Source organism: Mauremys mutica, chromosome 6 (genome assembly GCF_020497125.1).
Source record: "Mauremys mutica isolate MM-2020 ecotype Southern chromosome 6, ASM2049712v1, whole genome shotgun sequence".
NCBI classification, from domain to species: Eukaryota; Metazoa; Chordata; order Testudines; family Geoemydidae; genus Mauremys; species Mauremys mutica.
In genome coordinates, this window is record NC_059077.1 from 44985284 (window position 1) to 45011978 (window position 26695).

Here is a 26695-nt window from a genome sequence, read left to right on the forward strand (position 1 = left end):
CCATGTGCACGAATGCTTGTCTTTGGAACAAAGAAAGAAAGGCCACATGACAAGAGACTATAAAAGACTGCTGCATTTCCTCCATTTTGTCTTCAATCCTGCTTCTGACCTCTGGAGGGACTTTGCTACAAAGTGAAGCTTTGAAAAAAGGACTGAATGACCCATCCCAGCTGTGGATGTACTCCAGAGACTTGATTTAAACCTGCAGTTTATTTCATCACAGCTACAAGCCTGAAACAAGAACTTTTCCATTACTGTATGTAATTGATTCCATTTAACCAATTCTAGCTCTCATCTATATCTTTTTCCTTTTATGAATAAACCTTTAGATTTTAGATTCTAAAGGATTGGCAACAGCGTGATTTGTGGGTAAGATCTAACTTGTATATTGACCTGGGTCTGGGGCTTGGTCCTTTGGTATCGAGAGAACCTTTTTCTTTTAGTGGCTTGTTGGTTTTCATAACCATTTGTCCCCATAACGAGTGGCACTGGTGGTGACACTGGGAAACTGGAGTGTCTAAAGGAATTGCTTGTGTGACTTGTGGCTAGCCAGTGGGGTAAAATCGAAGTCCTCTCTGTTTGGCTGGTTTGGTTTACCATGGTGTGCATAGAAACTTCAGCCTTGGGCTGTAAATGCCCTGCTTTAAGCAATTTGTCCTGGATTGGCACTCTCAGTTGGGTCACGCCAGAACCAACATCGTTACATGAGCCTACAAGGCCTAATAGCTTACCTAAACAAGACATAAGGTCCAAAAGCCTTAGCATAAGCAGCTAACCAGGAATAACCCTAGATCATAAGATATTACAAGAAAGAATGCTGTAATGACTGAACTGCTGACAGATAACCACAAGATGCTAGTTTATACCAGCTTGGGATATTTTAAATTAGGAACATCAGCAGATGTCTGACCACAGAAGTGCCATGGTAATATACTAATAAGCTTGAGGTAAACAGACTAGTAACATATGGAAGAAGGGCACCCCCCAACATTAGTAGGGTGAGGAAATACAAATAAGAAAAAGGGGAGTAATCCCTACTGAATATGCATTAGGCATAGTGGAGTCAGTGTATCACATTATAAAATTGTATCTCAGTCGGTGTGCCTTGGAAGATGTAACTTTTGGGAGATGCCAGGATGATGACTACTGGTAATGATGGTGATGGTGAGAATGACAACTAATATTTTGGGTCCTTTTGTAAGGGACGTTGTGAGTATGTGGTTGTATTATCTTTATCTACCTTGCTGGGTTGGAGTGTTTGTGACTTTACAAAATTGTGTTAATAAAACTATTTCAGATTCAAAAGGCTTTTCCTAAGTGTTGCAACTGTGCACAATGGGGTTTTCAACTGAACAGTAATTCTAATACTACTGGGCCTGACCTTGGGACAAGAACCTACCAAGCCTCAGAATGTTAATGGGGAATTAGTAAGTAATCAATATAAATAAAACGCAATCAGTAGATCAGCCAACAAGTCAAATAAATGTGATGACTCAACTACATTATTTTACATTGATTGGTTTTATTAATTTAGTGATTAATAGCATCGTTTTTTAGATACTAACATTACCATACATACCTTTCAGTGCTCATACTTTTTCTTTCTCCGTACCTTTAAAAAAGAAAAATGTTTTTATGAACTACAGTCATTTTCACAGAGAATTTTAATTTTTTTAATAAGCCCTTCATAGTTAACCGAGAAGATTTCAGTAGATAATTGTAATCTTTTCTATGGGATTTGAAAGTTAACATTTCCAAGAACCTTGCATAAATCAACATTGCAAGGATATGGAGGTTTTTCTTCCTCTTAAAATTGTGCATATTACAGATGAAGTAAGAAACTGTACATCAGTAATGGCTGTTAATACAATTAACCGTTTGCACTATGAGTCAGCCATACCCATTAATGACCAGAAGGGCTTTGAGACTTTAAAAACAAATTAATATATTACATACAATTCTTTCACTTTCTTGGCTCACTATCTCTCGCAACATGCTTCTACTAAAATCATGATTATACTAGTCTTATTTTTATTTTTTAAAAAGAGGAAAATCCTCTTTAGGCTTTAAAAAAAATTTTTTTTGGCTTGTTTTTGCCTGGATCAGGAATATCAAGTTTGTTCTCCAAAAAAATTAGGGACGATCATTTGGGATGTCTCGGGGATATTTACCGTATACTCAAACATCTTTTGAAGGAGCAAGGGTTGAAACTTTAACAAAGGCTTGCTTTCTCCAAAATGTTCATCACTGAAGTTAAAATAGGTATTAACAAGATCAAAGAAAAAACAAAGCTTTAAAACAGTCTGACAAAAAATCTCTTGCCTTTCTGATGACTTAATGTTTTTGTTCTTGGTTCTTATAAGTTTTGCTTTAAGTTTTCACAGACACTACGAAGTACTCAATACCAGACAGGACTTTGATTTCTAACGTAAATAAAACCAAGCTGATTATTTTTGTACTTAAAAACAAAAACTTTCAGGCTTTCTTTATCCATCATACAGAAAAACTGGACAAGCCATGTTATCTTTCACAAGTCACCTTTAAAGATAAAAATTTACTATGTACTTCAGAAAAAAATACAAAGATTTGTGGTGGTATATATTGATCTAAGCTTTTGTGGTGTGAAGAATTTTTTATTTTTATTTATTTATTTTTTTAAATAAATGATAGCTTACATTTATACTGTGCTTTTCAAACCTAAAGGGTCCCTAAACTCTTTCAAAATGTGTGCTGTTAAACAGCTGTTTTTCTTTTGACTACTTATGAGATTATTTTGCAGTCTTAAAAGAAGGATTTCTCATTCTGCTAATACCAGAGAAGCGATGGTAAGAACAAGAAGTAATATTTTCAAAAGTGCTTAAGAGCCTTTGGAGCCTAAGTCCCAGTGACTTTCAGTGAGATTTAGCCTAAGTGCCAAAGCACTTTTGAAAATGTTCTTAGGCTCCAAATTCTCTTTGGGTACATCTACACTGCAAAAAAACAAAAACAAAAAAAACACCCACAGCAATGAGTCTCAGAGCCCAAGTCAACTGACTCAGGCTAGTGGGGCTTGCACTACAAGCCAAAAATAGCAATGCAGATGTTCCTGCTTGGTCGGGAGCCTGGACTTTGAAACTCAGCAAGAGAGGACGGTTTCAGAGTCTGGGCTCCAGCCCAAGAGGGAATTTCTACACTGCTATTTTTAACCTGGTAGCATGAGCGCCGTGAGCCTGAGACTCGCTGTCACAGGCTTACCTCCCTTCCCCTCCCACCCCAACCCCCCACTTTCAGTGTAGACATACCCTCAGGTGCTTTTGAAAATGTTACCCAAAAGCAACAGCATGACAGGATTAAATAGAAAGGGTTTCAGAATCTGTAAGTAGGGTTACTAAACATGAGCAGCATGGCAAAATGTTCAGTTGTGGTTTTAGAGTGACGGGAGGATGTGTATTTGCATTCAAGGCAGGCGTGTGGGAGGGTGATAAGTTTTTGAGCAGATATTGACCCCTCTTTTTTCTCCATTATGAGCCTATAAGGGCAGCATTTAGATTCGACGATGACAGGAGATTCAAAAAGACCATGGATTAGATTAGATATGAAGAATGAAACACGAATGTTGGGTTCTACCCCAACAAATTCAAAGTCAATCATATTATCAATTTTAAAAAATTATATCTAAACACAGTAGGAGACATAGAAACTAGGGACAGATCCTCAACTGATGTAGTCAGTTGAAGTCAATGGAGCTGTGATAATTTGCACCAGCTGAAGATTTGACACTGTGTGTTTGTTTTAAGATCATATAGGAATAATTATGAATAGCAAAGGTGTATTAACTACATGGAAGAAATACTTGTGAACTTCTATGATAAGGCTAAATAACTATAATAAAATAAACCCTGTTTAGGTTAGTTATACATATGACATATCTCGTAATCTATTTTAGTATTGATAAGGTTATTCTAAACCAGTGGTTTGGGGCCCCCGGGGGGCGGGGAGGCTGTGAGCAGGTTTCAGGGGGTCCGCCAAGCATGGCCAGCATTAGATTTGCTGGGGCCCAGGTCAGAAAGCTGAAGCCCCTCTGCATGGGGCTGAATCCGGAGGCCTTGAGCCCCACCACCGGGGGATGAAGCTAAAGCCTGAGCAGCTTAGCTTCACAGGGGCCCCTGTGGCATAAGGCCCCAGGCAATTGGCCTGCTTCCTACTCTCTAATGCTGGCCCTGGCTTTTATATGCAGAAAATCAGTAGTTGTGCTACAGATGGGTTGTGGAGCTTTTATAGCAAGTTGTGGGGGGGGGCCTCAGAAAGAAAAAGGTTGAGAACCCCTGTTCTAAACAAGACGTGCTTGCCGTACAGCTGTCTCAAACTAGGCGCTATTCATTTCTTAGTGTGCATGTATGGCCAGAGCTTTGTTTGGCAGACCATTTAGATTCATAAACCAGACAGGGATTTTGGTTCTATAAGCTCTCTACCTATTCTGTGTACTCCAAAGGGCCATACATTAACAAATCCTACACTTTTTAAAAAGTGGTTGCTTTGTAAATTAACATTTGGTACAGCAATAAAGCAGGTGTTATGTGTAAGATATTACTAACAGCCACAATTTTTATATATGATACTATCCAAACTTACCTGACAGATATTTTTAATGTCAAACCCAGCAAATCTAGCTTATAACATTCACAATGTGTAAGATGTGTAACACACTTGGGGAAATATTTAACAAAATGTAAAGTACGCACAGTAAAACATATACCAAGACATACTTTTCCAAATCCGTTGAACCCAAACCAAGTGAGACATCCAAGAAATTATGCCAAGATGTTTCTGAAAAAAGAAGAGAAAGCAGTGCCCTCTGCTGGTAAAGTTCAGTGCAAGTCAGAATTCCAAGAGCTTTTAACATTTTCTCTGTTACTTTTCCTATACCAGGCACCTGAAGAACAAGAATAAATGTGTCTCAATGAAGTTGAAATTTTTGAAATCTTTCGATAAATGCTTAATGTTTAACATTTTGTATAATTCAACTCAAACACAATTTTTGAACTAGGTTGGCACTGAAGAAATGAAATTATCTTTAAGTAAATTATTTGTTTTAGAACACTAGCATTCATATAAGGAGGACATGAATGTATAGTAAATTTGATAATATTCTCACCTTTCTAATGGGCAAATCTTTGATGAAGTCCATTACAGATTGCCTATCAGGGGAGATTCTGTACTGTCCATTAGGCTTATTCTGATCACTGCACATTTTTGCTAACATCATATTTGGAGCAATTCCTTAGAAACAAACAAAACAAAGGAAGAAACACAACAGACTTTTTAACCACAAGACTCAATCTTCCATTTCAATCTTCCTAGATTTAAAGGTGTAAAATTAGTCATCCTATGCGTGGCAAAGACCAAACGAGAACAGAAAGGAGAAGACTGATATAAAACAGAGATTCTCACCCATTTTGGTCATTACAGTCCTCTGGCACTTTTTGAAAGAATAGGGACATGAGAACTGCTATGTTTCATTTTAGCTATGCAATAGTGGCTAAAGCACTTGTGTATAGTTTGTACATCAGGTTAGATGTATAAAATACTCTGAGATATGCAGGCTGAAAGGGACTATTTATAAATGCAACATATATAATTAAGTGATGAGGGGATACGTTTCTTTAAACGCAAAGTTTTCTGCAACTTGGTACATGATTACACATTAGTATGACAGTAATTTACAGTAACAGAGAAAGCTTGGTGTGGAAGAGAAGTTATGTTTGGCCTAAATATGAATGAGGTATCTCAATCAATTACGGTTCAGAGATATGGCAAATAGTTATGACACATTTAATAACCTAAACATTGTAGTAGAGCTTTACCAAGGATGAGGAAAGATAGTCCAGTGGGATTAGGGTACTAATCTAGAACTTGAGAGACCTGGGCTCAAGTCCCTGCTGCACCACCGACCTCCTGTGGTACCCTGGGCAAATCATTTAGCTTCTGTGTGCCTTAGTTCTCCCATCTGTAAAAAAGGGATAATAATGCTCCCCTACCTCACAGGGATGTTGTGAAAATAATTACATTAAAAACTGTGAGGTGTTCAAGTACTATGGTAATGGGTATCATGTAAGTATCTAGGATAGATGGAATATTATCTGTTCTTGAGAATTAAGAATGATTTATCATTTGTATTGATTTGCATGTGTCTATTTTGCTCATTTTAGTAAATAGAGTGCCATAGATCCAGCTGGGCACTCCCTTCCAGCCATCCACTGGACTGGTGTGAGGGGAACCCAAGCCTCTGGCTCCCTGGATGTTTTAAGCTTCCAGAGTCTCAGCAGGCTGCAGCCCTGTTTCTTCCCTTGGTCTCTCTGGCACATTATCTTAGTCATAGAGCTTCTCAGCCCACTTGCACCTTAGATCCCAGGGCCAGCACTGAACCCCAAGGTACCCCAGTTACTTAACATACCCTCAAAACTACACCCCAAAGGCGTGAAGCTTCTGGTTACAATTTAGAGCTCTCTGGAGCTCACAATAATTGTAAAGCATGTGACATATGCTCACACACTCTGCATAGAGTCTATTATCTTAATGCTCTTTTACTTAGTCATGTAAAGCACAGAAGAGCATAGATCCTACAGAACAACAAACATTTAACCACAACATCACTTCCCAGCTCACAATTCCCTTGTGAGCCCTTAGGAACCATGTGTGTCCAGAAAAGCAGGTAGGCAGGCCAGGCCTCATGCAGGCTGTTACATGCTGGGTGATTTCTCTCTGTCATAGAGTCCCTTCCCCAGCTTGTGATATCTTACTTTCACCTGTCCCACACTTCCTTTTCCTGTCTCGCTCTTCCTCTGTTCCTTGTGTGTCTTGCTATTTAAGTCCCCCTATCTCCAACTTCCTTTGTTTTGTCTTTTGAGTAACTTTCCATTGCTCCTACCTTTCCCCCCCCACACTGTCCAGAGAGATAAGATAACACTGATTTTCTAAGGATGCAGCTGCTTTAGCATAACTTTGGAGTGGTTAAAGTACCGTTGTTAAACTTTAGCAGGGACAATGGGGAATTCTATCAGTAATGGTGGCTCCACATACTCAAAGGCACTCACAATACAGTAGTTTTTCATAATACAACTTCATAATATCAACTAGAAATCATAAATTATACTGACAGAGCCCCAAATCATCACACAAAATAACTGAGTTTTTACAGATGAACCCTGTTGGTACTAAGAGGTGAATAGCAGGTGACAAATAGATTGATTCTTCTCTATAGCCTCAATGATTTAAAGACTGACTGCTGTTTACAGTGATTATAATTTATTCCTGGTGATGCTAGGAACCATTCTGTATATCACTGCTTACTAATATTGTCCAATTGGCCTTCTAGATTGTCAGATTATTAAACAGTAATCACTTTTCATTTTCGTTCATCAAATCCCCGGCATTTTTAAGAGGTCCACTCCCCTTTTCTAAACAGTGAATCATCCAGAAGAGGATGAAATTTTAGAGAAATGAAACTAAATTTTTTTTGGACAGTCAAGTGGTACTGCTTCTGAGTTTTGCAGGGCCCTATATGAAGTAACATGTTGGGTGTCATCCAGCTTTGTCCCATCCTATTACTTTCTCCTCTACCCGTGTTTTCACATGACATTTCCCCTGACTACTTCCTGCCTGCCTGCGCCCCTCCACCCCACCCCTGTGCTTCAAGCTCCGCAGGCCCTGATAACTCCTTTACACAGATCAGCAAGTCATTGAGGGCCTGTCTACACTGACAATTTACAGCACTGCAACTTTCTCGCTCAAGGGTGTGAAAAAAATGCCCCTCTGAGCACAGCAAGTTTCAGCGCTGTAAAGCACCAGTGTAGACAGTGCACCAGCACTATAGACTAGCCCTAAGAGTCCTGAAGAGCAACTATCTGAACTAACGGACTGAATGCAGTTCGAGGATTTGATCTCTGATGCAGCCTAACAGGGGCAATTCAGACAGGATATCATAGATCGAGTTCCAGTTGGAAGATCAGTTGGGCAAGTACAAGCTGCATAGATCTAAAACTGCCACTGCCTTGAAAAGTAAATACTAACCTGTCTAGTAAACAGTTTATTTTATTTTTAACATGTCAGTGTATTTAGTGCTTAAGAAAGTGATTAAAAACTAGCTCAAGCCAGGCACAGGATGGGCAAGTGTTGAACATGTTTCTCCACACAGCTCTGCTAATGTGCCTTTATCCTAACTAATAGCAACTATAGCATTCCAATGTTAAATCTATCTTTGATCAAAGGCTTACAAAATCAGTAGTGCAAGTTAAGATTTAAATGCAGCTGTCCAGAGGTATAAGACTAATGCCTGAACCAACTGGGTCACTTTTCCACATTAGTGGAGGAGTTATGATTGAAAAGGAAACCAGGAAGAAAAAGGATGATATGACTGCTATCATTAACCAAATGTATACAATGCCAGCAATAGCAATTAAAGAAAATTTTCTTATGGTTAAATAAATTACAAGACTGGGTTCTATTCTTGACTCTGAGATTTCTTGTGTGATGTGGCCTTGAGCAAGTCACAATCTTGGTGCTTCAGTTTACACATCTGTAAATGGGGTCTACTTCCTTACATCAAAGAGTTGATGCAAGGCTAATTTTTTAATGCTTGCAATGCACTTTGCAATCACTGGGTGGAAGGCACTACAAATATGCAAAATATTATTATTTATGTACATGTGTGTACCTGCACTGGCAGTCAATCCAGTTTTTTGCTCAATCCGAAAGCGAATTTCCTTCACAACTTCTTCAGCTAAAGTTCCAAAGACCACTGAATTTAGCAACAGTTCTTGATCTCTCTCTTCTTCGGTGTACAGGTGGGAAGTAGCAACAGGCTGTTCCTCTGTTAGAGAAGTATTATCTTCAAACAATATTGGTGAGGATGAGTGTGCATCTTCATTCAACTTTAGTTCATCAGGTGCAGTTACATCTTGTTTACCTACATTATAAAAGGGTACACATATATGTAACTCATCCTTCTTAATAAGCAACATATATTTTGTGAATTGATTCCCCTGCACAGCTCCTGAAAAAAGCTGATTTAGCTATTTCATTTTTTTCAGTTTGCAAAGTTCAAGTTGTTATGTAGCTGAAATAATTTCAATTACTGGTACATTTTTAAAAAAAGAAAGGTCATAGCCAACTCATTGTATATGCGATTTGAGCTTGGCCCAGGATTAGATTTGGCCAGGAAACTGAATTTCACTTTGGCGGGGGAAAAAATTGAAATTTTGGAAATGTTTTTGTCCCAAATTGAGATAAAAAGTTAAAACATTATAATTTTTTTGTGGAAGTGAAATTCTGCAATATTTTCTTTCAGAAACATTATTCTCTCTGTGGGAATATTCTGGTGTTTGTGAAACAAGAGTGCCTAGAAGCTCTGGCTCTGATGCAGCCTGCCAGATGGCCCCCCCAAGCAGGATACTGAGAATCCCAAGTTCTCTGGTTCCTTTGCAGCTCACCTGGTAGGCTGCAGCAGAATTCAGGCTCCCAGGCTCCCAGCAGCCAGAGCTTCTCAGCCTTAGGGGCAGCTTACCTGGTGAGCTACCAGGGAGCCCCCATTCCTAGTGCCAGGCAGATTGCAGGAAAGCCAGGGAGATTGTGAGCCCAGGTTCCCAAACTCCTTGCCATATGGGCTGCTGAGGAACCTGGAGTCTGGAAGCCTTGGTTACCTGAGCTGCTGAGGGGTTGCCACTGAAAGATTCATCAGAAGACACATATTTATGCAGAACACGTAGCTTTTGATGAATCTGCATTTTCTAACGGAAAAACATTCTACTGAAAATTTCTGACCAGCTCTATCCAATATCTTCTAGGTATACCCAACCAGGTGAAATCCAGTGTGGGGCTCTGCAGTGCAGCTTGCAAACGTATCAAAGCAGGGAAGGTAACAAACTGAAAAAGAATATAGTACTTAGATAATATGGAAAATATTACCAAGGTTTGCACATATTTACAACAGCTAAGAGCTAATATTTACAACAGTTTTGTTGAAAAGAAAACTGTAATGAGAAAAAAAAATGGAAAGAACAAGTGGGAGTAGATGTGTTTGTGAGATCATGTGTAAATTACACAATATCTTGGGGAATATTCAGGCCCACTGTGTCCTTGAGGGAGAGAGAGAGAGAGAGAAAGATACTTGTTATGCTTATTATGGCCCATGGCAGGAGCAAAATGGCAATCCCAGATGCATTTGGCCCCTGAGGATTGGGGAACATGTTTGGATGGCTACCATAGTGAAAATCAGAGTAAATGGGGTAGGATCTGAGGCTAAAATCAACAAAGAACAAATTAAGAATTACTTAGACAAGTTCAATGTCTTCAAGTCCGCAGAGCCTGATGAAATACATAGTCGACTACTTAAGAAATTGTCTGAAGGGATCTCTGAGACATAAGCGATTATCTCTGAAAACTCATGGAGGGTGGGAGAGACAGGGCTGCCGAGAGGGGGCCTGGGGCAAAGCGGGTGAGCTGCAGCACTTGTACTCACCTGGCGGCGGTCTGGGTCTTTGGTGGCATTTCGGCGGTGGGGGGCCCTTCAGTCGCTCCGTGTCTTCGGCAGCACTGAAGGGCCCCCTGCCGCTGAAATGCCGCCAAAGATCCGGACTGCTGCCAGGCCAGGGCTCACAGGGCCCCTGCGGGGCCCGGGGCAAATTGCCCCACTTGCCTCGCCCTCTGGGCGGCCCTGGGGAGAGATACCAGAGGACTGGAAAATGGCAAATATAGTACGTATCTATAAAAAGAGGAATAAAGACAACCCAGGGAATTATACATCAGTCAGCTTAACTTTGGAAAGATAATGGAACAAATAATCAATCAATTCGTAAGCATCTAGAAGAAAATAAGGTAATAAGTAACAGTCAACATGAATTTGTCAAAAACAAATCATGTCAAACCAATCTAATATCCTTCTTTGACAAGGTGACAAGCCTTATAGATAGGGGGGCAGCAGTAAAAGTCATATATATTGACTCTATTAAGGCTTCTGATACCACCTCACATGACCTTCTCATAAAGAAACTAAAGAAATACAGCCCAGACAAACCTGCTATAAGTTCATCTTATACTGGCTGGAAAACCGTACTCAGAGAGTAGTTATCAATGGTTCACAATCAAGCTGGCAAAGCATAGAGTGGGCTCCTGCACTGGGTCCAGTTCTATTCAGTATCTTCATAAATGATTTGGATAATGGCACAGAGAGTATACCTACAAAGTTTGCAGATGATACCAAGCTGTGAGGTGTTACAAACATGGGCGCCAGGTTTGTATAATTTTTGGTGCTGCCCAGAACAGGTCCAAGCAGAGCCATCTTGTCCATAGGATGGACTGGGGCAACCACCCCGGGCCCTGCACTTTGTGCAGCCCTGCACTTCAGGGGGATGCAGGGCCCAAGGTGGCCTGGGGGGACTAGCGGGGGGCCTGGCACTGGCAGCAGCAAGTGACCCGGCCCCAGCCCCCCCTACTCCACCGCCTCCCTATCCCCATTCTACCACTTCCCCCAAGCCCCTGCCCCACCTCTTTCCGGTGATAAACTGTTATCCACTGAGGACAGGACAAGAAGTAATGGGGTTAAATTGCAGCAATCGAGATTTAGGTTAGACATAGAAAAAACTAACTGTAAGGGTAGTTAAGCACTGGAACAAATTACCTAGGAAGGTTGTGGAGTCTCTGTCATTGGAGGTTCTTAAGAACAGGTTAGACAAATACCTTGTCAGGATGGTTTAGATAATGCTTAGTCCTGCCTCAGTGCAGGAGACTGGACTAAATGACTTCCTGGGGTCCCTTCCAGTCCTACATTTTTATGATTCTCGGGGTCTGACTCTACAAGCCTTCAACATACAGAACCACCGTTGACTTCAATGAGAATTACATGTCCTGAGGGTTTGCAAGTGGTATTAAAAAAAAAAAAAGAAGCCTGTTCATTTAAGCATAAACTGTTATTTTGAAGATACACATGCCTAAGTGCATACTTGCCAATATGCGACATGTTTATAATGCTTATTTTGTTACATCTCTGTTCTGATAGAAGATGGGCCAGTGTTTTTCAGTAGAATTGAAAGGTGTATTCTTGTTTATCTCCTCAATGGCCTTCTTGGTAGTTTTCAAATGTGAGAGATTAAAATGATGCTGTTTGTGCATAAAGTCAATAACTGGCACAAGATTTTGCCTACAAAACTTTTTAATATCCCCAATGGTGGATCCCGCTGTGGAAATTTCTGCATTTCCACATTCCAATAGCAAGAACTGATATAATCATGTTTTAATCATTCTTTATTTTTGAAGAGTTCATTTCTTATGTATTTTTATTCTTGTAATGCACTTTAATGGAGCTCAGGTGCATTGCCTTGTAACATGATTTCTGACACTTCTAAAGTGAAGTTAGGGCTTACATACCATGGTGCTGATTGCAGTATGCTATAAAATACCTATTCAAAGAGTCAAGATCCTCTCTAATAGGGAAGAGATTTGTTTACATTTCAGAACTGATTACGGAGCCATACATCATAATTTTCATATATAATAATTTCCAATTTACTATGCTAATAGCTATAATATTTAGTAATTTGGTTACCATTTTTTGCAGTGTTTTCTCTTTTGATGAAGTAACTTCTTTTATCTTCAGGCCAGTTCTGTCTTTCCTCTAAGTACTCTGTTATGTTCAAGTAGGCTTCATCTAAGCCAATGGGCATAAAACTAGGATCATATTCAGCCAGTATTTCTCTAACCTTGATAAACATGTAAAGAAAGTTTAAAGTTGTGCTGCAATAGCAAAACATGTTGGTGTGTATTAAAATGAAGTTAATACTTTTGCAATAACACACATACTTTGCACATCCATTCTGATCAGACAATCAGTACCATTACTCTAAGTATTTATTAAATAAATAATGTATTGATATGGCAAATTTATAAAACTTCTGTTTCTCATTTAAAAGCAGCAATAAGTCAGTATTACACACCAAAACAAAGATCAGGGTCTCTGAGCAATGTGCATTTTACTGAAGAGGTAGTTGTGAGATATATGTTTAAGTGGCTATACACTCTCACATCATTAGGATCCCATGACACTGTGGTAACCATGTGAAAAAAGTTCAAGAGGCTTGTAAGTTTATTAGACACTTGGGATGTGTATGTGGTCTGATTCAGTTTTTCATGCTGTGCTGTGATTTGCATTGATATCTGAAGGATATAATACATTTAATTTAATGTATGGAAAACTGGTTGCCTAATAGAAGAAAGCTTTAACCATAGGAAAAATAAATTGATGTAGCTGACAGCTTGAGGATATTTTAGTGTAGCTGATGAAGACAATGGGCAATGCTTTGTGCTCATTATAACCCTACCAATAATCATACAGCTCATTTTAGTTAATTTACATACTGCAATTCTTTTGATAAAATACAGAAAAGTTGTGTGGTTTCTTACACCTAAGAAGTTATAATTCATTGCTCTGACCACACTAACATGTAAAATAAGCCGCTTCTTACACAAATGGTGTGTAAAAGTACTACTTTTTCAAACTTATAGTGACATTTCTTTGTATTAAAGACATTTACCTAATGGATATTAATGGACCTTAAAACCCATTTATGTCTATCAGATCTTCATCTCCCCAAACCACTCACAGTGGTCATCTCTTGTTTAAATATTCTTTTGAAGGTCTTATGATATGCAAATCTTAGAGTAAATGCTCAAAATAAAATTCTGACACCTATTTTTGTAGTTTTAAATGCTTCATTTTCACTATAAAATACTTGAGAACTTTTAGTAACATTTTGCGATTTAAATATTCAAGGACAGTCATGGGTTCTTCCTCTTCTTGAAAGTGACTCAAACTTAGCCTTCCCAACAAGTTTTGATTGCTAATGTGAAATCAGTTTGCTATTTTCAATCCAGGTCTGAGTAAAAATGGTATAAATATAATGAGACCAACCACAACAAATGAGAGGAAATGGAAATTTTCAGGAAGGGGCCAAGGCCTAAGGATCTAATCCTGCACCACTGAAGTCAATGGAAGATTTGCCATTGACTTCAGTGGATATAACAACATCAGCCCCTAAATGAGTCTGGAGACTGACCCATACTATTACCACTAGAGTGATCCTTCCACACCAGATTTCAGGCTCTAGACTGAGACTCAGGAGATCTAGATTAAGTTCCTGGCTCTGCCACTGAGACCATGGGCAAGCTAATTAATCTTGATGTGCTTCAGTTCTTCATCTGTAAAATGGGAACAACGCTGCTTCCTTCCTCCTACTCTTTGGAATCAATGGAAGGTGCAACAATTTGTATATGGGGAAGTCTGGCCTCATTTTATCAAATGCTCCCTTAATGGAAATAATATCTGAAGAACCAATAATAAAAGGAACATAAAAACATATACAAATCTTCAACTATTTTACTCTTATCCACAAGACAAACTGTAATACAAGACTACATCCATATCCTGAGGTCCTGATTACATCATAAACAAGTCTGATTTGTTCTCAAAGCCACATATTTATATAATATACATTCTGTTCATAAAATGGAACTGAAGAACGTCAAATGGAATTAACATGTTTAGTTTACCAGTAATCTTGTAAAGTGAAAAAAAAACACCACTATTTTTTGTAGATCTTGGGTAAAATTCATCCCTGCTGTAACTCAGCTGAAATTAATGGATTTACACCAACAATTGATTTGCCTCAACAGCTACAGAATATATTTCATCTTTCTTCATACAAAGTTATATGTATTCTAAATATTACTATGGATGTTAATTCAAACTGATCTTTTGCAACTCTCTCATGTGAAGCTTTAAAATTATAATCTAAACCAATGTATTTAAATCTTAAGAGAACACAAAGTATTTAAATATATACAGTTATTCATCATAATGTATTAATTACATGCATAGTTTTTTTCCCCCTTAATGGAAAGGAATGTACCATACTTTTCTAGGGACAAGAAACAGCAATCACCTTTCCTCCCTCCTTAATTTTTTTCCATTTTACTCCTCAGTCCATTCATTCTCTGGAAACAAATGTAGATGTCTTTTGAGCTCATTAATGCTCTTTGATTCAATAGCTCTCCCAGGTAATTAGTATTCCATATGGTTATTATGGTATGAAGAAATTCTCTTTGCTCTCCCTATTTACTCCTAGTCTCCTAATTATTAGATTATGTGCTATGGTTTTGAATTTACCAATATAACATCATCATCTGTTCATTACATAATTTTGAAAACCTCGATTATCTTAACTCTATATGGAATCAGATTAGGGATGAATTTGTCCCTACTGCCACAGAATGTTAATTTAAATGCTGTATTTAATTTACATTCAAAGCCATGTCTTGAAAATTTAATCTTTAAATTAGCTTTTTTTAATGTATATACAAGTTTTGATTTATTGTTGTCTTAAAATCTAAAACAAAAGTATGCACTGCTATTGGTTTGTGAGATGTTCTCGTTTATTACTTACCTCTTTACTCACTTCTTCATACCTTTTGAAGTTTAATGGCACTATAGTAAGATGTGGGCATAGTTTCTTAGCAATAAATCCAGGCATGGCTGCACGTACCCCAAATCTCCTAGCATGATAATTTGAAGTGGACTTAAAAGGGAAAAAATAGATATAGAGTTAAATAGCCATGTCCTACAGCATACTTGTGAGTTTTAATACATGCAGCAATTTTAAAGACTGAAGTAAAAAGACATAGAAACAATGCTCTTGTCACAGAGCATCTATCAAACTGCAGTAACCAGTTCCATTCTAGATTCAGTATGTTATGTTCCATAGCTTGTAATTTATTTGCATTATGAGAACTACATGATTTTAGGGACTGGTAACTGGACAGTTTTCATCTCTAGTTTGCAGGTTCAAATTAAGTCAATTTGTTAATGGATAAACTTATTTAACTGAAGTGTTTTCAGTTTTTGCAGATCTGCTTAGAGAGGCACTAACCAGCATTTGTTAGAAATGTTAGCAAAGGGCACAGTATTGAGTAGGTCATAGACACTGTTGCCATTTGCCCCCAAAAGGTGGTCTCTCTAGAAGAGGGGCGAGTCACACTGGCTGAACAGCTTGTGGAAGCTTGTATGGCTGTTGTCTATGCCATTCTCGCTGCAGGGCTAAAGGACTTCAGTCTCCTGGCAATTCCATACCTTTCACATGCCATTTAAACTATACTCCTCTTTCCTGCTTTGGAGGCTAATTCCAATATTAATAACAAAAAAAATTGAAATTAAAGACATGCTTGTATATCTGGTCATCCAAGACAATATTAATTTTTAAAAGTTAAAAAGACAAAATTCCAGTATGCTTGATTTTTTATTAACTGAATGCCCACACCTTTACTCTGAGGAGCACTAGGGCTCATTGAAATATGTGAAACAGACTGAGACATGACATATTGTGAGGCTATGTGGGAGAAACATATCTGGAGATTGAATTATTTCCCAGGACTAGTTTCAGAGGAAGAAATAAACAAACTAAAGAAAGGTTAAGTTACTACCACTTCTGCTTTATTCAGAGCCTGTAGGCTTAATCTTGCAAGGTGCTGAGCACCCTCAACTCTATTAGAGCAGAAAAAATAAAAATGCCACCAAAAAATCTGTTAAAATGGATAATATCTCTAAAGTAATGATAATTCTACACCTTTTTTGCTTCTATAGCATACTATATACAATGGATCAAATTCTAAGTTGATTTATTCCCCATGCAACTCCACTGACTGAATTTGATGTAAACCGGCACAAATCTTGGCCCAATATGTGCCAATCAAACTAATCATAATCCACATCAGCATCATTTTTAGAATCAGACAAAATACATCCACCAGTATATAAATATATTCTAAAGGCTTTCTTGGATGCTTTAATGTAATTTTCATTTCACGCTTAAATTGATAGTAATCTGCTAATAATGGGGTTGCCAGGTGTCCTGTTTCCAACCGGAATGCCCAGTCAAAAAGGGACCTTGGTGGCTCCGGTCACCACTGCTGACTGGGCCGTTAAAAGTCCAGTTGGCTTGGGGCTGGCATGCTCCCTACCTGTCTCTGAGCAGCTCCCTGAAGTGGCAACATGTCCATCCTGCTCCTAGGCTTAGGGCCGGCCACGGGGGCTCTGTGCACTGTCCTCACCCCAAGCACTGGCTCCCCAGCTCCCACTGGCCAGGAACCACAGCAAATGGGAGCTGCAGGGGTGGCGCCTGCAGACAGGGGGAGCGCGCTGAGATCCCTGGCCATCCCTGTGCCTAGGAGCCAGAGGGACATGCCAGCTGCTTCCCAGCAGTTGCCGGAAGTAAACACTGCCCGGAGCCTGCACCCCAATCCCCTGCCCCAGCCCTGAGCCCCCTCCTACACCCAAACTCCCTCTGGAAGCCCGCATCCCTTCCTGCCCCAGCCCGGAGCCCTCTCCCGCACTTGAACCCCTAATTACTGGCCCACAGCCCATATCCCCTCCTCCATCCCAAACCCCTCATCCTCAGCCCCACCCCAGAGCCCTCACCACCTCCTGCACCCCAACTCCCCTGCCTCAGCCTGGTGAAAATGAGCTAATGAGCGAGGGTGGGGGAGAGTGAGCGAGAGAGGGAGGTTGGATGAAGTGAGCGGGGATGGGGCCTCAGAGAAGGGGCGTGACAAGGGTGTTTGGTTTTCTACCATTAGAAAGTTGGCAACCCTAGCTAATAATGAACAGTCGAGGAAAAAAAGACTTCAAAATGCAGGTCTCATTTTATGTATTTAAAATAATTTGAATCTAAGTAGTTTAAGTGCTAAGGATCTCTCTCAATTAGTATATTTTTTCATATTTTAATCAATAACAAATCAATATATTTGATTTCATGTAGGAGCTAAATTATTAGATTGGCATGAGGCCTTCTAATTTTGCCAACCAAAGTGTGCCCCACAGAGGTCTACAATCAAGCCTAGGGTGGCTCTAAATATCAAAATAAAGATATAGCACAAAGAGACTACAGGCCCAACATGCAATTCTCCACCTTTAATTGAATGACCAGACCAAGAGTTATATGCTTAATAGACAACTTTCACCTTTCTGTTACCTCTTCATAACTTAAAATTTTGCAAACTACCTGGTTCTTTGAAATATGAAATCCAAATTTACACAGTAAGACAACAAATATTTTCGCCATCTGTGTTATTATTGTATGCATTTCTAATGTTCCTGTCACTGAATCTTTATGTAATTTGGTCTTTGTATCAGCTTGACATTTGACCGTACCAGCATACTCATCGATCCCACTGCTATGGGTTTTTCCTTCAGCTCTGGATTGTCTCTCATTTCTACTGCTGCATAAAAGGCATCCATGTCAATGTGTACAATAGTACAGCTGAGATCACGGCTCTGCTCTAGCTCCAGCGCAAGTTTGTCAGCCTGTACAAAAGTGTATAAAATGTACACAAACACAGAAATTACAATAATATATTAAATTGGCCAAGGTGCCACAGGCCAAACAATCATAAAAGAAAACCCTTGTCACATACTAAGAGGAGAAAAAATGATTACTCACCTTCTCGTAACTTATCAAGTATCAGAGGGGTAGCCGTGTTAGTCTGGATCTGTAAAAGCAGCAAAGAGTCCTGTGGCACCTTATAGACTAACAGACGTATTGGAGCATGAGCTTTCGTGGGTGAATACCCACTTGGTCGGATGTATTCACCCACGAAAGCTCATGCTCCAATACGTCTGTTAGTCTATAAAGTGCCACAGGACTCTTCGCTGCTTCTCGTAACTGCTGTTCTTTGAGATGTGTTGCTCATATCCATTCCAGTTAGGTGTGCGCATGCCACGTGCACAGTCGTTGGAAAGATTTCCCTTAGCAGCACCCATCGGGTCGGCTGTGGAGCCACCTGGAGTGGCACCTCTGTGGCACTCAATATATGACCCTGTTGACCCATTGCCTCCGCAGTTCCTTCTTGACGGTTACACCGACAGAGGAGAAGGCGAGTGGGTCTGGAATGTATATGAGCAACACCTCTTGAAGAACAATAGTTGTGAGAAAGTGAGTAACGTTTTTTTCTTCTTCGAGTGCTTGCTCATATCGATTCCAGTTAGGTGACTCCAAGCCCTACCTCGGAGGTGGGGTGAGAGTTATTGAACGACAGACTGGAGCACTGCTCTGCCGAAGGCTGCATCGTCTCTTGCATGCTGGGTTATAGCGTAGTGAATGGCAAATGTGTGCACCGATGACCATGTTGCCGCCCTAGAGATTTCTTGGATTGGCACTTGGGCAAGGAACACTGTTGATGACGCCTGCGCCCTCGTGAAATGGGCCGTGAGAGCCGGGGCTGGAACGCTGGCCAATTCGTAGCAGATGCAGATGCGGATGCAGGAGGTAATTCACGATGAGATCCTCTGCAACAAGACCAGGAGACCTTTCTGCTACGGGACGGTTTTGTTCAACATCTTTATTAATTATCTGGATGATGGCATTAATTGCACCCTCAGCAAGTTCGCAGATGACACTAAACTGGGGGGAGAAGTAGATATGCTGGAGGGTAGGGATAGGGTCCAGAGTGACCTAGACAAATTGGAGGATTGGCCCAAAAGAAATCTAATGAGGTTCAACGAGGACAAGTCCTACACTTAGGAAGGAAGAATCCCATGCACCGCTACAGGCTGGGGACCGACTGGCTAAACGGCAGTTCTGCAGAAAAGGACCTGGGGATTACAGTGAACGAGAAGATGGATATGAATCAGCAGTGTGCCCTTGTTGCCAAGAAGGCCAACGGCATATTGGGCTGTATTAGTAGGAGCATTGCAAGCAGATCGAGGGAAGTGATTATTCCCCTCTATTCAACACTGGTGAGGCCACACCTGGAGTATTGCGTCCAGTTTTGGTCCCCTCCACTACAGAAGGGATGTGGACAAATTGGAAAGAATCCAGCGGAGGGCAAAGAAAACAATTAGGGGGCTGGGACACATGACTTACGAGGAGAGGGTGAAGGAACTGGCCTTATTTAGTCTGCAGAAGAGAAGAGTGAGGGGGGATTTGATAGCAGCCTTCAACTACCAGAAGGGGGGTTCCATAGAGGATGGAGCTAGGCTGTTCTCAGTGGTGGCAGATGACAGAACAAAAAGTAATGGTCTCAAGTTGCAGTGGGGGAGGTCTAGGTTGGATATTAGGTAAAACTATTTCACTAGGTGGAGGAAGGTGGTGAAGCACTAGAATGGGTTACCTACGGAGGTGGTGGAATCTCCATCCTTAGAGGTTTTTAAGGCCTGGCTTGACAAAGCCTTGGCTAGGATGATTTAGTTGGTGTTGGTTCTGCTTTGAGCAGGGGGTTGGACTAGATGATCTCCAGAGGTCTCTTCCAACCCTAATCTTCTATAATTCTACCACAGAGGTGGGCAAACTTTTTGGCCTGAGGGCCAAATCTGGGTGGGGAAATTGCGTGCAGGTCCATGAATGTAGGGCTGGGGCAGAGGTGTGGGAGGGAGCGTGGGGTGTGGGAGGGAGTGCAGGGTGCAGGAGGAGGCTCAGGGCAAGGGGTTAGGGCAGAGGAGGGGTATGGGGTATACAAGGGGGCTCAGGGAAGGGGGTTGAGGTGCAGGAGGGGGTGCACAGTGTGGGAGGGGGCTCAGGGCAGTGGTGCAGGGAGGGGTGCGGAGTGCGTGAGGGGGCTCAGGGCAGGGGTTTGGGATGCAGGCGGGGTGCAGGCAGGGGTTGGGGTGCAGCTAGGGGGCTCAGGGCAGGGAGTTGGGGTGCAGGTGGGGTGCAGGCAGGGGGTGGGGTGCAGCTAGGGGGCTCAGGGCAGGGAGTTGGGGTGTGGGGTGCAGGAGGGGTGAGAGCTCCAGCCCAGCACCACTTACCTGGAGCGGCTCCAGGGTGGCAGCAGTGCGCACCGGGGCCAGGGCAGGCTCCCTGCCTGCCTGCCCTGTCCCGGCCCCGCACCGCTCCGGGAAGTGGCTGGCACCACGTCCCTGCCACCCCTGGGGAATTGGGGGGCAGAGTGCTGAGTGTGCTGCCCTTGCCTGTGGGTACCTCCCGGAAAGCTCCCATTGGCCTCGGTTCCCCATTCCCGGCCAATGGGAGCTTCGGGGGAGGTACCCACAGGCAAGAGCAGTGTGTGGAGCCCTCTGCCTCATACCCCCCGCCCCCTCCAGAGGCTGCAGGGACGTGGTGCTAGCCACTTCCTGGAGCAGAGTGGGGCCCATGGTGCCAGAGGGGGTGGCAATCCCGCGGGCCAGATCCAAAGCCCTGAGGGGCCGGATCCAGGCCGCAGGCCATAGTTTGCTCACTCCTGTTCTACCACCATGAATAATTGGTTCGACTTCCGGAACGGCCTTGTGCGGTCTATATAAAAGGCGAGTGCCTATTGAATGTCCAGAGAGCGTAGGCATTGCTTTTGGCTGTTCGCATGGGGTTTAGAGTAAAACACAGGCAGGAAAATGTCCTGGTTAGAGTGAAACTGGGACACCACCTTTGGATGGGAAGCCGGATGAGGCCTGAGCTGCACCTTATCCTAAAAGAAAACAGTGTATGGAGGGTCAGAGGTGAGGGCCTTGATATCCGAGACCCTCCTTGCTGAAGTAATGGCAACCATAAAAACAACCTTCCATGATAGATACAGAAGTGAGCAAGTTGCCAATGGTTCAAACGGGGGCCTCCATCAGTTGAGGTCCCATGCAGGGATTGGATACAGGTGCTCCAGGCCCTTGAGGAAGCAGCCTACCATGAGGTTGGTGAAGACGGAGCACCCGGCTGTTCCTGAGTGGAATGCAGAGATGGCTGCCAGGTGCACCTTGATGGACAAAGCAGCCAGACTTTGCTGCTTGAGCTTCAGCAGGTCCAGGAGGACAGGAATGGGGGCCTGCAACAGTGGAGAATGGCCCTGGGAACACCAGTTTGCAAACCGCTTCCATTTTGCCCAATAGGTGGCTCTACTGGAGGGTTTCCTGCTACCGAGCAGAATTTCCCTGACCATCTCCTAGCACAGGAGCTCCATGGGGGTTAGGCATGAAGCTTCCAGGCCGTGAGGTGGAGAGACTGGAGGTCTGGGTGACTAAGGCGACCGTGGTCTTGGCTAATCAGGTCCGGGATCAGCGGCAGCATTATCAGGATGTCTTCCGAGAGGTCCGGGAGCGTGGTGTACCAGTGTTGTCATGGCCACCCTGAAACCACCAGGATGACTGCCGCCTTATCCCTGTGGACTTTGAGTAGGACCTTGTGCACGAGAAGAAGCAGTGGGAACACATACATGAGATGATCCGACCATGGAGGAGGAAGGTGTCCACAAGGGAGCCCTGGCTGTGGTTCCAGAAGGAGCAGAACCGTGGTCACTTCCTGTTGCTCTAGGTGACAAAGAGATTGATACGGGGAGTTCCCAACCTCTGGAAGATGGTGAGAATGACATCCAGCCAGATGGACCATTTGTGGTTGCGCAACAATCTGCTGAGGTAGTCCACCAGCTCATTCTGTAATCTTGAGATATATGTCGCCTCCAAGTGGATAGAGTGGGCTATGCAGAATTCCGACAGCTGGAGTTGTGTTGTCCGTCAAGACTCTCACACACTGACACATCAAGTGGGCCTGGAAGGTTTGGCACGCTAGCCGAACCGCTCTCAACTCTTTGATGTTGATGTGGAGTGAGAGCTCGTCTTGAGACCAGAGGCCCTGAGTCTGAAGGTCCCCCAAGTGTGCTCCCCACCCCAGTGCCGACGCATCCATTACCAGGGACAGGGAGAGCTGAGGTCTGTGGAAGGGGACTCCTTTGCACACATCTGGTTGGTTGAGCCACCAGCCCAGGAACTGGAGGACGTGACCCGGAAGAGTCACCACCGAGTCCAGACTGTCACATCCCGGGCGGAACGTTGACTTGGGCCAAATCTGGAGAGATCTGAGACACATCCTGGTATGCTGTACCACGTACATACAAGATGCCATGTGACCAAGTAGTCTCAAACAGGCCCTTGCTGTGGTGGTAGGGTACCATCTGAGTCCTTGTATGAAGTCCGAGATCGTTAGAAAATGGGCCTCTGCCAGGAATGCTCTGGTATGACCCGAGTCCAGTATTGCCCCGATAAAATCTATCAGGGTATCAGGGTCGACTTGCTCTCGTTGAGAAGAAGGCCCAACCTGTTGAACGTGGACCTCATAATGCATATCTGCACTTCTACCTGGTCCCTGGAGTGCCCCCGGAGCAGCCAGTCGTTGAGGTATGGCTACACCTGCACCTGTCTTCACCAAAGGAAGGCGGCAACGACCAACATGCACTTGGTGAACACCTGAGGGGCTGTGGACAGGCTGAAGGGGATAAACTTAAACTGGAAGTGGTTGTGATTGACCACAAACCTGAGGTATCATCTGTGAGCAGGATGTATGGATATATGAAAATACACATCCTTGAGATTGAGGGCATCATACTAATCTCCCGGATCCAGAGAAGGAACTATGGAGTTCAGGGAGACCATGCAGAACTTCAGCTTCACCATGAATCTGTTGAGGCCCACAGGTCTAGAATGGGTCTGAGACCCCCTTTGGCTTTGGGGATTAGGAAATATTGAGAATAGAATCCCTTGCCCCTTAGCTCCTGAGGAACCTCCTCCACTGCCCCTGCGGCGAGGAGTGCCTGTACCTCCTGGATAAGGAGTTGCTTGTGAGAAGGGTCCCTGAAGAGAGATGGGGAAGGGGAGGTAAGAGGGAGGGGAGGAGCAGAATTGGAGAGAATATCCCACTTCTACCGTGCGAAGAACCCAGCAGTCTGATGTTATTTGGGACCAAGCACAGTAGAAGTGGGACAGATGATTCAAGAAACAAGGGGAAGGATCTGGTATCGTGGCGGGTGGACCGTCCTCGGGCACACCTTCAAAAGGCCTGCTTTGAGCCCGATGACAGCTTCGTTGGGCCGTGGCCCTGCCCGGGCAGAGGATCGAAAGCTTGCGCCTGCCATTTCTGCCCCTCCTTCTAGAGAAATCCTGCATTGGCTGAGGAGGATAAGGGCATTGTTGCAGCCTGCAGGGTATGCACATACCGGCAACCCAACGCAAACACAACGACTTCATCGCAGCCCAGGAGTCTTTTAGGCTGTGCAGCCTGGAGTCTGTTTGCTCCGCGAACAGGCCTGCCCCGTTGAACAGCAGGTCCTGCAGAGTTTGCTGCACTTCCAGGGGTAAGCCAGATGCCTGTAGCCATGAACTCCTCCTCATGGCTATCCCTGAGGAAAGGGTGCAGGCTGCAAAGTCCGCAGTGTCAAGGGAGGCCTGCAAAGAGGTCTGTTCTACTGCTTTGCCCTCCTCAACAATAGCCCCAAACTCCCCCCTGGACTCCAAGGGCAAAAATTCCCTAAGTTCCAGCATGGAGTTCCAGGAGTTGAAGCTATATCTGCTCAGGATTGCCTGCTGATTAGCAATCCTGAGCTGTAAGCCCCCTATGGAATAGACCTTCCTGACAAAAAGGTTGAGTCTTTTAGAGTCCTTGGACTTTGGAGTGAGATCTTGCTCCCCTGGTCTCTCGCGTTCATTCACCGTCAACACCACCAGGGAGCAGGGCTATGGATGGGTATACAAATAACCGTACCACTTAGAGGGGATGAAGTATCTCCTTTCTACACCCTTGGCTGTCGGGGGAATGGAGGCCGGGGTCTGCCAGAAGATCTTCAAGTTGACCTGGATGGCCTTGATAAGTGGCAGGGCTACTCTAGATGGACCTTCAAGGGCCAGTATGTCCACCATAGGGTTTCTCTTGTTTCGCCACCTCCTCGGCCTCTAGGCCCATACTGCACGCCACCCTGTGCAGCACGTCCTAGTGGGCACGACTGTCTATGGTTGGCGGCCCTGAAGTAGAAGTCTCCGCCACCGCCTCATCCGGAAAGGACGACGAGGACACAAGCGGGGGAACAGGATCATCCTGGACCTCTTAGTCCATCAGGACATCCTGCCCAGCCTCCTGTTCGAGGTCAACTATCACTGGGTCCATTGAAGGAGCGGGAGTCAGCTCCAGGGGAAGCACTGAGGCCGGAGTCCCCTCAGCACCCCTGGGGTCAGGGCGGCTGTCTGAAGCCACTGGCAACCTGGGCTCGGATAGCACTGACCGGGAGCCCTTGGACAAAGTATCCTGGGCCTGCTGATACACCCAGGGGGTCCAAAAGGGCCACTGTGCTGGCCCCTGCCATTGCACCGGCCATGGCATTGTGCCCATATTGGGACATCTATGTGCCGACGGGTGCCGGCTCCAGCATGAGTATCTTGACTCCGTCTCCAAGCCCGAAGACAAGGACCAGGATCTCGATGCCCATGGCAGTGCCGAGCAGAGCTGGGCTGATGAGTGGTGCCGTGAGGATGGGGAGCAGTGCCCAGATCGGGATTGATGCCGGGATCGGGAGTGACGACTAGTGGTGCCGAGACCTCGATTGGTGCTGTGGTGACTGGTGCCAAGAACGGAACCTCCGTCGCGTCAGGGATTGGTACCAGGATGGTGAGTGGTGCCATGAGTCAGACCGGTGTCGTGAGTCCGACTGGTGCTGCAACTCAGAGTGATGCTGCGACTCAGAGCGGTGTCTCCGTGTTCTGGCGAGCAGTGCCTTGGAGATGCAGGCGGATGCAACATCGCCGGCTTGCTGCCTTCGTTGGCGCTGGGAGCTTATCCCAGAGGGCCAGAGACTGCGGTGTGGTCATGGCAAAGGCATCTAGGGTGGATGGCAGCCCCACTTCTTCCACCATATGGCTTGGGGAGTTCAATGGCACTGGACTCAATGGTATCCTTTGCGGCACCGGGCCCTCCTCACTAGGGCGCGCCCCATTGGCCGACTCTGAAGGAGTGGGTCTCAAAGACAGAGATCCACTCCTACCCTACTTCCAGTGCTGCTTCTGTGGTGCCAGGAAATGAGATTGGTGCCGAACAGTTCCCGCCAGCTTTGGGAGCAGTGGTGCCGCGGGTCTCTATGCCCAAAGTCCTTCCGCGGTGCCGCTTCTGCCACGGATGCCAGAACGCTCCACACTGATTAATTCGGTGTCAGGTCTTGCCGTGCTCAGATGGATTGCGGTCTCAGAACTGCCTCCATAAGGAGCTGTTTTAAATGGAAGTCCTGTTCCTTTTTTGTTCTAAGGCAAAACCCTTTACAAATCCTGCACCTGGTGCGCTTCCCCCAGACACTTTAGATAAGTGTTGTGGGGATCACCCGTTAGCATGGGCTTGTTGCAGGACTTGCAGGGTTTGAACCCTTGGGACCGAGGCATGCCCTGAGTCCCCAAGGGGAGATAGGCAGTCAGAATGGAGGGGAAACCCATACAACCAACAGCTAAAACTACTAACACTAAAACTACAACAAACTGAAAGCTAGGAGAACTTGCTAAGCAAATCACCACAGTTCCAACGACCATCACTGGTGGTAAGAAGGAACTGAGGAGGGGCCGGGTCAGTAGGGTCATATATTGAGCGCCACAGAGGCGCCACTCCAGGGGGCTCGACAGCCGACCCGACGGGTGCTGCTAGGGGAAAACTTTCCGACGACTGGGCATGTGGCACGTGCATACCTAATTGGAATCAATATGAGCAAGCACTCAATGAAGAAAGCTTGGTTTTGCTCCAACCTGTTCGGTGGGGGAAAAGAGATGGCAAAAAAGTGAAAGTGGAAAAAGTCTGTTATATTTATACATATAAATGCAAGTACATATAATATTCCACAAATATACAAGTTGTATTTATTGTTTACAGAACTACTTTTTGAAAAAACCTAAAGGTCTGTC

The 26695-nt window shown here is 43.9% G+C and overlaps 1 protein-coding gene across 4 annotated transcripts in view; it reads right to left on the reverse strand.

Moving 5' to 3' along the window:
• POLK (DNA polymerase kappa) overlaps positions 1 to 26695 on the reverse strand; it is a 118005-nt gene that overhangs the window by 65338 nt on the left and 25972 nt on the right. For all 4 annotated transcript variants that reach the window (XM_045021583.1, XM_045021580.1, XM_045021578.1 and 1 more), the window contains exons 4-10: positions 18230 to 18382; positions 15471 to 15602; positions 12578 to 12731; positions 8693 to 8944; positions 5135 to 5259; positions 4746 to 4912; positions 1580 to 1612 (exon numbers count right to left, since the gene is read on the reverse strand). In XM_045021583.1, the coding sequence (XP_044877518.1) occupies positions 1580 to 1612; positions 4746 to 4912; positions 5135 to 5259; positions 8693 to 8944; positions 12578 to 12731; positions 15471 to 15602; positions 18230 to 18382 (1016 nt within the window). The remainder of the gene's footprint in view (positions 1 to 1579; positions 1613 to 4745; positions 4913 to 5134; positions 5260 to 8692; positions 8945 to 12577; positions 12732 to 15470; positions 15603 to 18229; positions 18383 to 26695) is intronic.